The sequence below is a fragment of the Hippoglossus stenolepis genome, chromosome 9 (genome assembly GCF_022539355.2).
Source record: "Hippoglossus stenolepis isolate QCI-W04-F060 chromosome 9, HSTE1.2, whole genome shotgun sequence".
Taxonomy (NCBI): Eukaryota; Metazoa; Chordata; class Actinopteri; order Pleuronectiformes; family Pleuronectidae; genus Hippoglossus; species Hippoglossus stenolepis.
This window is the reverse complement of record NC_061491.1, coordinates 10,213,333-10,227,093: the sequence shown is the minus strand read 5'-3', so window position 1 is coordinate 10,227,093 and position 13,761 is coordinate 10,213,333. Positions and strand designations below refer to the sequence as shown.

The 13,761-nt window shown below is 44.0% G+C and overlaps 1 protein-coding gene across 1 annotated transcript; it reads right to left on the bottom strand.

Moving 5' to 3' along the window:
• Window position 1: 1 nt before the first annotated feature.
• Window positions 2-12,584, bottom strand: snrnp200 (small nuclear ribonucleoprotein 200 (U5)). Its single transcript, XM_035166449.2, has 44 exons — window positions 12,300-12,584; window positions 11,948-12,111; window positions 11,210-11,381; window positions 10,907-11,099; window positions 10,713-10,768; window positions 10,510-10,608; window positions 10,241-10,393; window positions 10,043-10,142; window positions 9,812-9,948; window positions 9,638-9,715; window positions 9,295-9,468; window positions 9,060-9,197; window positions 8,815-8,970; window positions 8,534-8,704; window positions 8,230-8,423; window positions 8,000-8,123; window positions 7,675-7,824; window positions 7,346-7,588; window positions 7,068-7,256; window positions 6,782-6,979; window positions 6,538-6,690; window positions 6,359-6,439; window positions 5,937-6,020; window positions 5,569-5,675; window positions 5,369-5,487; window positions 5,128-5,282; window positions 4,859-5,048; window positions 4,597-4,770; window positions 4,322-4,482; window positions 3,992-4,219; window positions 3,687-3,878; window positions 3,424-3,602; window positions 3,158-3,309; window positions 2,962-3,070; window positions 2,769-2,877; window positions 2,466-2,655; window positions 2,188-2,352; window positions 1,966-2,087; window positions 1,714-1,857; window positions 1,434-1,610; window positions 1,179-1,339; window positions 986-1,067; window positions 802-894; window positions 2-713 (listed from the first exon to the last, which is right to left on the bottom strand). Exons 1-44 carry the CDS (start codon window positions 12,342-12,344, stop codon window positions 564-566), a joined length of 6,411 nt encoding a protein of 2,136 aa, XP_035022340.1. The 5' UTR covers window positions 12,345-12,584; the 3' UTR covers window positions 2-563.
• Between the last annotated feature and the right edge of the window lie 1,177 nt (window positions 12,585-13,761).

Genomic DNA, 13,761 nt, shown 5'->3' with positions numbered 1-13,761 from the left:
GTATGTGGCTTCTCTTTATTGCAAAAAAATATTCCAGACAGAACATCATGTAAAAACATTTAGACAAGTTCCAGAAGTAGATTTCATAAGAAAACAAAGAAAGTCAAAAAATATAAGTGGAGGTTTTTTTAATTTAAATTTCAAATCTGAAAGAATAGTGTAACACCTAAATTTGGTCAACCAGCTTAATAAATGTTTCTTTTAATCTGCAATGTTTTAATTTCAGTCAGACCTGAAAACTGACAGTAGATCAGCTAGCACAGTGTGTAATAGATTTAAAACATTGAAAACCCAAACTGGCCTCGTTTGACCATGTATCTCGAGTACATGTCGGACTATGTTAGCTGTAAACGGCTGCTGTACACTGATCTGGACTGAGGTGCATCATTCAGATGATTTTAAAATGACACTTCTTATCACAAGAGCATAGATGATGATTCATGACACGCTTACAAAGACACGGGACATGAACCACGCTGAATATCTACAGTAAAAACAAACAAGGAAAAACTACCTACTGATCCTTTATATAAAACAAAATGTCAGAGGCTGCAGTGATCTGATTAGTCTGAGTCACTGTCTCCATCGCTGTCCGCCTCCTTCACATCCGCGCTGAACTTGTACTCCTGGTCACAGCCCATGTACGCGTCGCTCATGAAGTACAGGGTGTAGTTATGAACACCCATCACCGGGGCAACAAAGTCCAGCTTAACCTGCAGGGGGGAAACGTGACTGATTAACATGAGGGTGTCCAGAGCATTTTAAGCCACAGAATGCTTCTGGTGGGAGAAGAACACTGACCTTTGCTTTCTGCTGAAGAGTCAGCCTCTTGATGGAGATGAGGCTGTTGGACTTGGGGTCTCCGATCACCACCCACCAGCCCTCCTCACGTTTCTGTAACAATGAAAAGTTGATAGCAAAGTTATTGCATTTTCAGTGAAGAAATGTCAGAGACTTTAAGAAGTGCACAAAACAGTGGATGTACCTGAGGGAAGAGAGGTGCGATGACAGGCCCAGTCACCTCCTCCTCTCTCTCCAGCTGAACCTGAACCAGAACTGGACTCCCACTGCAAACACACATTGAAGCACACATTCACAATTGTACAAAACATCATGACTATTATAAAATCCAATCTGTGACTTCTAGAAAAGATTCTGCCGACAGAAAGAGTCTGTACCTCTTGATGTTGTCCTTTTCTGCCACTTCGTACGACAGCTCGATGTTGGGGTAGCGGTTAGAGAAGCGGGCCACGTCAGCCATCTGAGCGTCTGAGAGCTGCAGCAAAGCAGTTCTGTCTTCATCCTCCATCTCCATGATGTCGAAGATACTCTCCACACCCTGATGAAAAGAGCAGGGACCACGTGGTCAGTTTCAATATGCATACGATCCCTGATTAGTTACAAATGCATTTGGTGACAAAACAGTGATGTACCTTATCTGTGCAGCGCTTGATGTGCTCCGAGGTGAAGAAGGGCAGCTGTTTGAGGTACGAGTCCTTGGACCACATGGCCTGTGTGACCATCTGTGCCAGCTCCATAGCTGCCAGGGCAGGGCTCAGCCAGCCGTTACTGGACAGCACATCCACACAGGCCTGGATCAGTCGGATCGCCTGCAAATGCAACACACACGAATATTAAATATGTAGAATGGAATGAAATCCAGAGAAATTAACATACAAGATCCTCAGTGGTAAGATCACCACTAATCTGTACCTTGCTGAGAATGTCCTCGGTGTCCGACTGCAGCTCAGCGCTCAGCTGCATCCTGGAGAGATGAGCTTGCAGCATTAGGTTGGTCTTCACATGGGGGTCGTTGAACTTAGGGTTGTTCAGTTTGTGAGGCACTTTCTGTGCCAGCTGTAATGCAAAGACAAGTAATCAAATGTAAATGTCATCTTACTGACTCAGGAGGGACGTGCTTGTTGTGTAAAGATGGCTGGTTAACTGTCAGTGTGCTGCGTTTACCTGTCGGAGAAGTGAATCCTCGTGGTGCCTGATGGGAATGTTCTTGTACTCGGCAGCATTAGAGATGATCTCAATTAACCCACGGATCTTTGTCTTGGCATTCAGGGACATGCTGAACAACTCTGTCAAACACAAAAATTAAGCAACACTTATGTTTGAATCCAAACATTGGCCGACAGTCAGGAACTGACAGAAGAGATTTTCATCAGTGTTGGCACAAACCGATGGTGGTGTAGTTGATGTAGTAGTACGCAGCGATCATGCCCAAATTGAGAGGTGCTACATCCATCTCATCCTCTATGCTGATGCACTTGGACTGCTCCAGGTCATGTAATGTGTTCTCAACCAGCTCAGACAGGTGGTCTGACAGGTGACGATGGGACATGCCTGACAAGGTAAGAACAAATCATAGCATTTAGAAATCATTTCTAACATCTAATCCAGTATCAATAAAACTAGATTTATTCTAAATGAAAATTGAACGCTAGGATGACTCTCACCTTGCAGGTTGTAGTAGTTGGGATTCTGGGTCATCCGGCGGTAGAGGAACGTCCACGTTAGATAGTCCACAGCGTCCTGCTTGTTCTCCACCGTCTTGGTGACAATCTCAGCGTTGAAGTGGTCGTGGAGGCAGTGATCCAAGTGAGACTCCACCGGCAGCGGCTCGTACAGGAACTTCTTGAAGAAGTCCTACCAAGAAAAAACAAAGTCTGTTTGGTTTGTTCTTACGGTCGCAGTCACAGCTTTAAATCCAGGTCAGTTTTCAAAACGGAATAGGACAGAAACAGCAGACATGCTTCTACCTTCTTAGAGCCCTGACACATGATCACACAGCGCCCCTCGTCGTCCAGCATGGGTCTGTTCGCCTTGCCCACCATCTGGAGGACGTCATATATGGGATAGTCCACATATCTGAGGAAACAGGGGGTTGATGTCACTAGTACAATACATTAGACACATACACACCTATTGAAAATAAACTAGTAAAAGCCTTACGCATGAATTTTGCCATTGTAGTACTGGGTGTCCATGACAATGACGAGGTGTGCAGAGATGTTGATGCCCCAGCAGAGTGAACGAGAGGACACCACGACCTGAACAGCACCTGTAAAAAAAAGGTAACGAAAAGATTTACTCAGCCATTAACCTTTAAAGTCAGTGCTGAGGGTACGGGGCAGGAGGTGGGTCTTACCTGAGTTGAAGAGCTGCTCCACTATTTTGCGTTCCATCGCAGACAGGCCCTCGTGCAGGTAACCCACACCGTTGGCCAGAGTCTCTTTCAAAGTGGCATCATTTACTTTGTCCAGGAATGGAGCAAGGTCTTTCTCAGTGCAATGCAAGAACCTGCAAAGAGAGAGAGACATTCACTCTTTGTCAGTAGTGTGGAGATGAGTGGCACATGACCAGGTTCACAGTCCATATCTCATCGAGAGGCATGGTCTCAGTGTATTGACTGACCTCTGAGGAACGACATCGGCGGCACAGAAAGTGAGGATGTCGATGGCTGTGAGGCGAGTCTGTCTACGGGATGGGACGAACACCACTGCAGGTTTGGAGGGGGAGTGCTTCATGATGGCGTGGTACACTGGCTTGGCCATAGACAGCAGGCGGGTCTGAGTGTGACTAACATTGAAGCCCTGAGCAAGCAATGACAAGTTAATAACAAATCAACCCAACAGGAATTTGTGTCCTCTTGCTAGCTAAACACAGTGTTTACAGACCTGGATGTGTAGCTCCAGAGGCACGGGCCTGACGTTGGGGTGGAAGTTGAACGTGGCTGTGGTGCTGCAGCCCAGCCAGTGGGCCACGTCTTTGGCGTTGGACAAAGAAGAGCTCAGGGCCACGATGCGGATGGGACGCTCAATCTGAGAGGAGATGTACCTCATCCTGGAGCAGATGACCTCAAGCACAGGCTAATGAAAAGAAACAAGGGACATTAGCATCATGCACAGCCTAAAAAAATGTCTATCATGGTACATGCCTTGCATATATGACAATGCAGCATGATGCAGTATTGTGTTCTTACTCCATTTTCTCCTCCGATGAGGTGTGCCTCATCCACAATGAAGAGGCTGACATTCTGGACGTTCTTCCTCTGTTTCCAGCGACGCGACAGGATGTCCCACTTGTCGGGGGTACTGACAATGATGTCACCTTTTCCCAAGAGCTTCAGATCTGTGCTCGTCTCTCCTGTTAGCAGAACCACCTTCTTGTTCAGGATGTCCTGGAACTTCTGGTGCCAGTCAACAAACACCTGAGAGACAACGATAATGCGATTATTGATGATGTTAGATCTGAAAAAATAAGCAATGCTAGTAATGATAAGTGCATTTTCAGCTTCCACATGACTTCACACCTGTTCAGCCAGTGCTTCCATGGGGGTGATGTAGACACAGCGACCTTCTGCGTTGTGCAGCAGCATCCTCAGAATAGCAAACTCGGCACAGATGGTCTTCCCACTGCCGGTGGGGGCTCCCACAAACACATTATCATCACTGTTGTACACAGCGTTGAACACTGTGGGGAAGCAACAACAAAAATGAGTCAAGTCCGCAACACAAAATGCACACAGCTTTTGATGGAATTTTTTGGGGATAAGTAGCAGACACGTTATTTAAAATGTTTCTGTACCTTGGGTCTGAATGGGGTTGAAGAAGGGGAACTTGTTCTGGTAGAGAGCCTCAAAAGCAGAGTTCCTGAGGGCAGTAACAGGCAGAGGCTGCAGGTCCAGCAGCTCAGTGGGCGGAGGGTACTTCTCTGGTAGGATCAAGTGGCGGAAGGAGACTGGGAGCTGAGTCTCACAGGCTGAAAAGAAACAGGAATAATAAAGTAGGGAGTTCACATGCTATGTGTATATATAGATTGCACAACACATTTCTATCAAGTTACTTACAGAGCCATCGGTCTGAGACCACACGGATGAAGTACTGCGGGGGCAGAGGCTCGAACACTGGGACAAAGAAGGTCACAAGGTGTTCGTCCTGGGCGTACTTTGCTTTGAGCAGGAAGTACTCGTGGTGGAGGATGACCTCACTGTCCACGTCCTCAACCAGGATCCAGAAAGCTTCGGATGAACCGTGAATCTAAATGGGAAAAATGATGTGTCAGCGGGTTGGGTAATAGATGCTTTGGGTGCAGCACATTATGGCTCTCATTACTCACTTTGTCATCCCACTGGAAGTCAGGAGTGATGGTGAGCTCCACTTTCAGTGTGGAACGGGTGATGGGCTGCAGGTGGACAGCCAGGTCCAGTTTGGGGAACTGGTGGACGTATTTGTGGATGGTCTTCCCCATCTTTGGCATTCGGATCAGCTCACCTGAGAAAAATTAAGCATGTGTCTTTCAAGAACTCACCTGACTAGGGAGGGAATCCAATGAACATGACGTGGAGGAGAAAACTCACCAATTTCATTATGGTTGAGGTCATAGAGACGCTCGAAGGGGAAGTTCTTCTTCTCGATCTTCTTGATCACTTCCTCCGGCAGTTTCTTGAACTGTCTGAGCGGAGACATCGACTGCCACCTGTGGGGATGAAGAGAATCAGCGACTGCGTTGGAACAGTAACATCTATGTTAATTCAAGAGAGAAGATGGTCAGACTTACATCCTCTTGTCAATCATCTTGCACAGATTCATGGTCTTGTCTGTGAGTTGAGCCCAGCCCCTGTTCAGCACAATCTCAAATATGGCCCGCATCAACCTTCCAGCACTCTGTAAGAAAAGGGAAAGAGTACTATTTAATAAAATTAATTTATATTTATCATGAATGACAAAGTATTCATGGACAGTTACATTAGGCACTAATGCAGGGAAACGTATTTTAAACATGTCAGAGTACGGAATATATCTTCAAAAGATTAAATTTTCTCTCAATTTAAGATTACATAACTTTCGCAAAAAATATTGACAAATATACTTGGGGGAATGTATGGAAATAGCAGAGTAATGACAGCACTGGGTGAATGGCCATACCTGTGTAACATAGACCATGTCTGCCATGAGAGCAAATCCCTCCAGTTTGAGCTGGGAGATGTAGGCCTGCAGCAGCACATTGATCTGAAATAAGAACACAGAAAACACAGAGTTTATCATTCAACTGAATTCAGTGCTTCTTGTTCAATCCGTCTGCAAGAAAAACAACCTGACAAAACCAACGAACAGCACCATCAGGACTAGATCGTACAAAGCACACAGTCAGCTGATCATGAACCCAGATAACACGACAAATAAAAGACTTTACTTTGCTTAGAAGAATGTTTTGCCTATTTGGAATCTGAAAACAACCACTTTCTCTTATGTTTGAAAAATAACTAGTTTTTTGTGCTCTGAATAGCACAATGTGCTCTGTGCACTGTATTTCAGATTAATAATCGTCATCACTTGATGTGTGTTACCTTAGCACTTGGCTCCTCGATGCTTTCCTTCACAGGAATAGGAACTCTTTCCAGTAGTTTCTGCAACTCCAGCTTCTCCTCCTAAAATACAGGGCTACGTGTTACTATTTAATTAAACATGTTTTATGAGGTTTTGTTGAGGGGATTCAAACCATCATGTCCTTCTGGAGTCAACATACCTCTCTCACATTGATGTTCCTGAACTCTGAGGAAAGTGAAAAGACTCTGAAGAGCTCGATCTCACTGAGAGTGGGTTTCAACAGCTGGTTGTAGGTTTGAATGGAGTCGTGAGTGATGTAGAAGTGACTGGCAATCCGTCCCAGGTCAGTGACCTTCAGGTAAAGAGAAAGGTCCGCCATTAAAACCAATGGTTCATGACTAATTTATGCTGGAAACGCAAACTCAGCTGAAACACGTTCATACCTGGAAGCTGCCCGTCCTTTTGTCATATTTGACCAGGCTGTTCTTGTCCAGGACATTGGCGGCTGTGTGCACCAGGTCCGTCCTGCGTCTCTCCAACAAGGGATCTGCGCTCCGGTCATCATGAGAAACGCCGTACAGGGTGGGGTTGCGGAGCATGCGTACATACAGGTAGGTGTAGCCAAGCCAGTTGACAGCGTCCTAATACAAGAAAATATGACAAATTACATAAACTGAAGACATTTGATCAGCTCCTTTGACAAAGTGTCTGTGCTTGTCAGCTTCTCACCTTTACAGTCTGCACGTTGCCCAGGACTATCTCCGCATTGAGCATGTCAGGCAGCTTGCTCACCATCTGACTCTCTATGGGCAGCTGCTGGTTGAGCAGGGACAGATAGTACTGCAGCTCTCCATGAGACGTGATCAGGATTCCCTCTCCCTTGGTGTCGTACTGAGGACGACCAGCTCGACCAAGCATCTGAGACCAGGCATAATAGAATTATTACTGTTAGTGTTGTTACACAGTGGTATTTATAACATTTTGGTAGAAATCTAGTAGAGACTGACCTGTAAAATGTCCAGGGCTCCAAGCTCAGTCCACCTGCCTTTCTCTGGGCTGTACACCTGCGTTCCTTTAATGATGACAGTGTGTGCCGGCAAGTTGACTCCCCAAGCCAGAGTGGCTGTAGACACCAAGACCTGGATGTGTCGATCAGCAAACAGATCCTCCACCAGCGTACGGTCCACTCTTGTCATACCAGCGTGGTGGATAGCGAAACCGTAAGGCAGCAAATCCTTCAGCTCAAGGTTCTGGACAAAAGAGTTCAGGTGTAAATGTTACTCTTTTTTTCTTATTTTGTTGCTGTGCAGTTTCATCTCAGTGAATCTCGGCTCACCTTGCACTGCTCTGCCTCAGTTCTCAACACTTCAGTGGATGCTGAGCCCTCTCTGAGGAAAAGACCCAGTGTGTCCTTCTCCAAGCACATGTCTCGTATTGCTCTGGCAGTCTTTCCAGTCTCCTTCCTGGAGTGGACAAAAACTAGTACCTGTTGTAGACAAGGATGTAGGGATACATTTAAATCCAGTGACGTTGTTGTTGGTCAGTGTTATTTCAGCTGGTAGAGTTGGACAACTGCATTGGCTGTTACAAGTCATTGTGGATACGTTTCTTCATAGAAATAAGGTCACTGAATCAGGTAAGTTAAGAAAAACAGGACATACCTGGTTCTTTCCAGCATGCTCCATTATCTTTTCATACACAATCTCATTCATGATCTGGAAACGCTTGATGGCCTTCTTCTCTGTGATGCCGACATACGTCTGCTCCAAGGGGACAGGGCGGAAACTATAGGGAGAAAAAAACCCCCCACATTTATCAGCAAAGAAAACTTGTCAGCTTTATAGAAAATGACTGCTTGTGTGTTAACTTTTATATTCTAAAAGCAATATACCTGTTGTCGAAGTAGAAGAGTCCCTTGGCAGGATCTACACGCAAGCAGGTAGCCACATCCTCATAGTTGGGCAGTGTGGCACTGAGGCCCAACAGGCGCACATCCTCCTGGGTCAGCTCCACATTGCGGATGGTCCTCGCCACCAGAGATTCCAACACGGGTCCACGGTCATCGTGCAGCAGGTGGATTTCATCCTGCACAACACATTTAGCAAGTGACCATGTGTTTTACATCATATATATTTTTTGACATTTGTGAAAGGTGTGTTTCATGACAAAACCCTCAACACACTGACATTACTTACAATGATAATGAGGCGCACTAGTTGGGTGTAGGTACGCTCTCCACCTTTACGGGTGATGATGTCCCATTTCTCAGGGGTGCAGACGATGATCTGAGTGGCATTTATCTCCTCTTTACAGAGCTGGTGGTCTCCCGTCAGCTCAGACACTGTGATGCCATAACTTGCCAAACGCTGAGGTGAGAAGAGGAGTCAAACTTATTTTTAGATCTGTGTCCCTCAAGCGTGTCAAGAGATCTCAAAAGAATGCAAACAAAGCTCTGGATGGGTGAGACGAAGCTTACCTTACTAAAACTTCCCACCATCTCCTGTACTAGTGAACGCATAGGTGCGACGTAGATAATTTTGAAGTCATCCACATTAATGGTTCCGTCTGTGTTTATGTGCTTCCCAATTTCCCTCAACATTGCCATCAGGGCTACGTTGGTCTTACCAGCTCCCTGTGCAAACAAAGAATATCAAAATTATACTTTAAGACACACATTGGGAAATCGTTACAATGCTTTTGGGTTGAACAAAATTGTCTTACCGTAGGTGCACACACAAGCAGGTTCTCATCTGTCTCCATGGCGGTTTTAAACAGCTTGCTCTGGATGCGGTTCAAGGTTTTGAAACCTTCAAATCCAGCCTGAGCATATTTGGGCAGCTTCTCAATAGGAAGGAGGACCTGGTGACATGAGAACATTTAGGACATGAACACTTCAATTCAGTCCCTATCAAGTTGAAAACTTAAAATTGAGAAATAAAATACACAACCAACAAACCTCATCATCACCAAAGGCCTTTGGTTTTAGCGCAGGCACGTGAACTTCTTCATAACCTTTGCGCTGTTTGCGAAAAGAGCCGTCTGGAAGCTGGCAACGCTTGTTGGCCATGAAATGGCTGCCCTGGGTAAAAGCCAGGTCCTCGAGGTCTAGTACCTGCCGAGGGGCCATCGACTGTTGGAAAAGAAGAAAGGATTATATAGATGGTTATATGGGGGAATCACTGTTGTCATTTTATCACCTCTGTAGTAATCACAGGTCATCTCATAGTCCAAAATACCATACGTAGTCAACGTGCTGACATGGCGTTCAGTTGCTTTATGAACAGTGATGCATTATTTACCTCTCCATGGTCAACGTCCATAGCTTCCAAGTCATCAACACGAGACTTCCTCAACCTCTCCCTGCGAGAGCGCTCCTCCTAAAGTAACACAAATTCAAAAAAAGATGAAATGGACTAAACGGGAAAAAAAAAAATTGCAAAGTGATTAGGTAATTTAATGAACAATGGTCTTACTCGAATAATGTCCTCCTTCTCTGTCTCTTGCAGCTGGTAAAGGATCTTTGACAGTTCCTGATCAGCCTCCATCTTTCCTATGATCCGTTCTTTTTCTGCCTCACTTTGAGCGCTGGCCAGCATGGTGCAATACTGAACTGTGAGTCAGAGGAAACAAAATCAATCTCTTCAAAACCAGAGAGCACAAGATACAACAATTTGAAACAACGTGATTCTACAACACAAACTTACTCATGCGACGATGCTGTCGGAGGATTTTGATGAAATCAAAGGTGTTGAAGCCCAGCAGCAACACCAGCTGATTCTCACATTCTCTGTCATCGCTGGCAGTCTGTGGTATACAAAGAGACGAGGGATGAGATGGTTGGAAAAACACAGACTCATCTTCTCTAAGCAGGACGCTATGAACAGATAAGGAGACAAACGTACCTTGAGGATTTCTAAGACTTCATCAGCTTTCTTTTGTGAGACAATGGCATCATCATAGAAACGGCTGAGCTGACGCTGGAGCCAGAAGGCATCGATGTCTCGAGGATGTAGATCCTTTTTCTTCACTGTCATCACATCCCCTGTGGCACCAAGCTAAATGAAGAGTCAATAATTTGTCTTTAATGCAGGACACTGTGCAATGATTCGCAAAGATCCAGTCTAAATACAGGCTAAGCAGTAATAAGTATTGAGGTAAATGTTGCACTTACATTGGCTGAAAGAGCACAGCCCACACCTGCTTCCTCTCCTTCGCTGTCTTCATCTGAGTGTTCATCTCGTACCTCACCAAACTGGTCTTCATCCCCTTCCTACACATTACGCAAAGAAAAATTTGAAACACAGCCGATTTAGCACAAATGTTTAAAAGCTACATTTCAGAGTGGAAACTCTTAAAGAAAAGACCCATTTTTACCTCCTCATCAGATTCAAACTGGACATTCACACCATAGGTTTCGTCAATGTTGTCGTCTAGAAGATAAAAAACATTGTTTGCAATCACAACATCTCCACAACACACTGACAAGGAAGATGAGACTACACCAAAGAGCACTGTATATTTTCATTACAGTCTTGTGATTACACTTGAGTCGCTTGCTGTGTACATACCCATATTCTGTAAATCCTTGTCTCCTCCATAGTCTGTGATCTTCTTGCCCAGATTGACCAAAACATGGTAACGTGTGTCCTCAGCAGGTCCAAGAAGCTGCTCTACTTCACGCCGCCTTTCTTTATCCCTCATTTTGTCATTCTTCAGCACTGCTAACACCTCATCAGCTGCTCCACACAGAATATCACGTGGCTGTAGATGAGATATAAACACCAAGCAAATTAACAAATCAGTTTACTGATGAAATATAAACACACAAGCCGTCTTTCCAAAACAAAACGGCAATTGTAGTTCTCACTGACCTGGTCTCCTAAAGCAGCATGGATGAAGCTAAGCAAGACCTCGTAGGTCTCTCTGGTTTCTTTGGTTTTAGGCTTGTAGACGATGCCCACCATTTCATCAATGCCTTCTGAAAGGAGGGTAAAGCCCTTCATTTTGTTGATATCATGTCTGTCCTCATCTCTTTTTCGCCTCCTGTTAGGACCGAACAAGACAAGGTTAAAAAAAATGATTCATATCATCAGGCAGACACCGGAACAATAAAACAGAGCATGTGTGAAATGATGAATGAGCCATAATTTCAAACGAGACAGTGGAGATGAAGAATGGTCCTGCGCTTTTGACTAGTCACTGTGGATATTTTGATATCACTTTAAGTTTTCCAAAAACATAAATGTATAGAAAAACAAATCAAGCTGTGAATTGCTTTATGTTACCTTATGTGATCGTAAGTTGTTGAGAAATTTCGTCATTTAAGCATTAAAAAAAAATCAGCTGACAAATCACCAGTAATTTGCTATAACTTTTGGATTGACATCTTATATTACTCTTTATTTATAAGAAATTAAACCCTAATCATCTGTAATTCAATATTTGACATTGAGCAAAGCGTTTAACAATCAAGTCAAAATCATTCATCTATTTTAATTATGAGGTAAAAGTAGTGTGTGGTGACAATGTCAAACTAGACAAAAACTTGTATATGCTTCTTTGCCTCGACTAAGACAATAAAAAGTGTTGTTGACGCAGATGAGACTGACTTGTCTCTTCTCTCCTCCAGCTTCTGGGGTTTGGTCCTCTGAGACTTGTCACCCATCTTGGTCCCCTCGAGCTTCCCCACCAGCGACAGCACCTCTCCAGTGGGTTCATCTCTCCGTGTGCGGTCGATCAGAGAGCGATCGGCTTGCAACACCAAGTTGGAGTTCTGACGAAACAGAGACAAGGTGATCAGTCGATTCAGCGGTGCACACGGCTCAAGCTAAGCTAACTGCTAGTTAGCCGAGTGGCTAGCTGCACACGGAGTGGCCTGGATTACAAACACAACACAGTTATCTCGATAATGTAACAGCGTGTTGCGCATCGTGTTTAATGAGTGTGCGTGTCCACACTCACCGCTTTGTACTCATACTGCAGGCTACGAGCAGTAACATCCGCCATGGTGCGTGTTTTGTCTTTGAGCTTTTAGCGCACTGTAACTCAAAGTGAACCGGTGTGTTGCTTCTGAACACTGTGACTCGGTCTGCTTGTTAAACAGACGCTGGAAACATCGGCGCAGTCCTCAGATTTGTAGCATCGGGTTGTTTTCGTGTTTCACACCAGAAAATGCGTTCCCCTTACGTTACAATGGCCCCGCTAACACGAGCCCACAACAAGCCGCTGCTGGTTTCCTCTTCCGGTTTCACGATTTAGTCCCTGAGAAAGAACGAGCAGCGCCCCCCACAGGCTCGACTGTCCTATTGTGAAAGAAAAACAACAAACATGTTTTCTCTAGAAGCAAAATAAGTTGTTTTGGGTTCATTACTAGTTATAAGCATCACGTAATATATTATTTATGTATATCTAATGAAAGTATCGATTCAATGTTAAAATGCTATGTTATTGTGTTTTTATCTAGTGAGTGAAAAAGCCTTTGGGTTTTGATTTTGGGGTAAAATACAACTCATTACCCTCAAAGAACTAACTCTATTAAGACAAATACACTCTGAATGGTCTGTGATACCACATCCACTGACAGATTATGATAGAACCAACCATGTGTAGCTGTTTTGTGTGACTTTATCATTTCATTGTGTTAGTTTCACATCTCTCTCTGTGGTTGTATTTCCACCTCTTCAGTCATTTTTCCATGGCTGTCTTTGAATCAGTTTTGCATTTCGTTGAAGTGATTTTTGGTAAATCATTTTTGCATAATTTATGTGATTTCTCTTTGTAGTAAGTCTGTGTTTTGTTGTTGTTTTGTATCACTTTATAATTGTTATGCCATTTTGCATCTCCACTGAATGTGTTTTTTTGTGTTGCTAGGTGATCTGTGGGCATTTTGTGTCTTGTTTTGTTTCCTGAGCCTGTATCTGGTCGGCCTATTCAGTGATTCTGACCAAGTATGAAAGAACCCCCCCAAAAAGACCAAACCTATATTGTTCAATAGTAACAGAAAGATTGGACATAACACAGGTGACATACAGTCGTTCATGTTTTATAAATGGCATGATACTTGGCTAATCGTTTGCCAAGAAATAAACAACATATGTGATAATCTAACAACAATTTGTAAATCAATCATTTAATGTTTATTAAAAAGTGGGAGATTTCATTTTTCATTCAAGTATTATAACTGATGTATCAAAGAAACCAGATTTGTACACGTTTGATTCACAGTCCCTCAGGTGTCCACTGTCAACTAATCCCAAACACTCTTGGGGAAAAAAGGGAAAAATGCTTTTAAGAATATCTTGCATAGAGTAAATCTATGTGAGTAAATACGTCAATTTAAAACAAAATATAGTTCTCTCTGGTAAATCTGACGCATAACATATGTATACTACAAGAAATCTGACATAATTGTATATTTCTTTCC

Excerpts from the sequence above, each read along its gene's own strand:
- snrnp200 (XM_035166449.2), bottom strand. The coding sequence starts at position 12,344 with ATGGCGGATGTTACTGCTCGTAGCCTGCAGTATGAGTACAAAGCG. Across the intron at positions 11,100-11,209 it reads ATGCTGCTTTAGGAGACCAG|CCACGTGATATTCTGTGTGG; the intron begins GTCAGTGAGAAC and ends TCTCATCTACAG. Across the intron at positions 1,068-1,178 it reads GAAAAGGACAACATCAAGAG|TGGGAGTCCAGTTCTGGTTC; the intron begins GTACAGACTCTT and ends GTGTGTTTGCAG.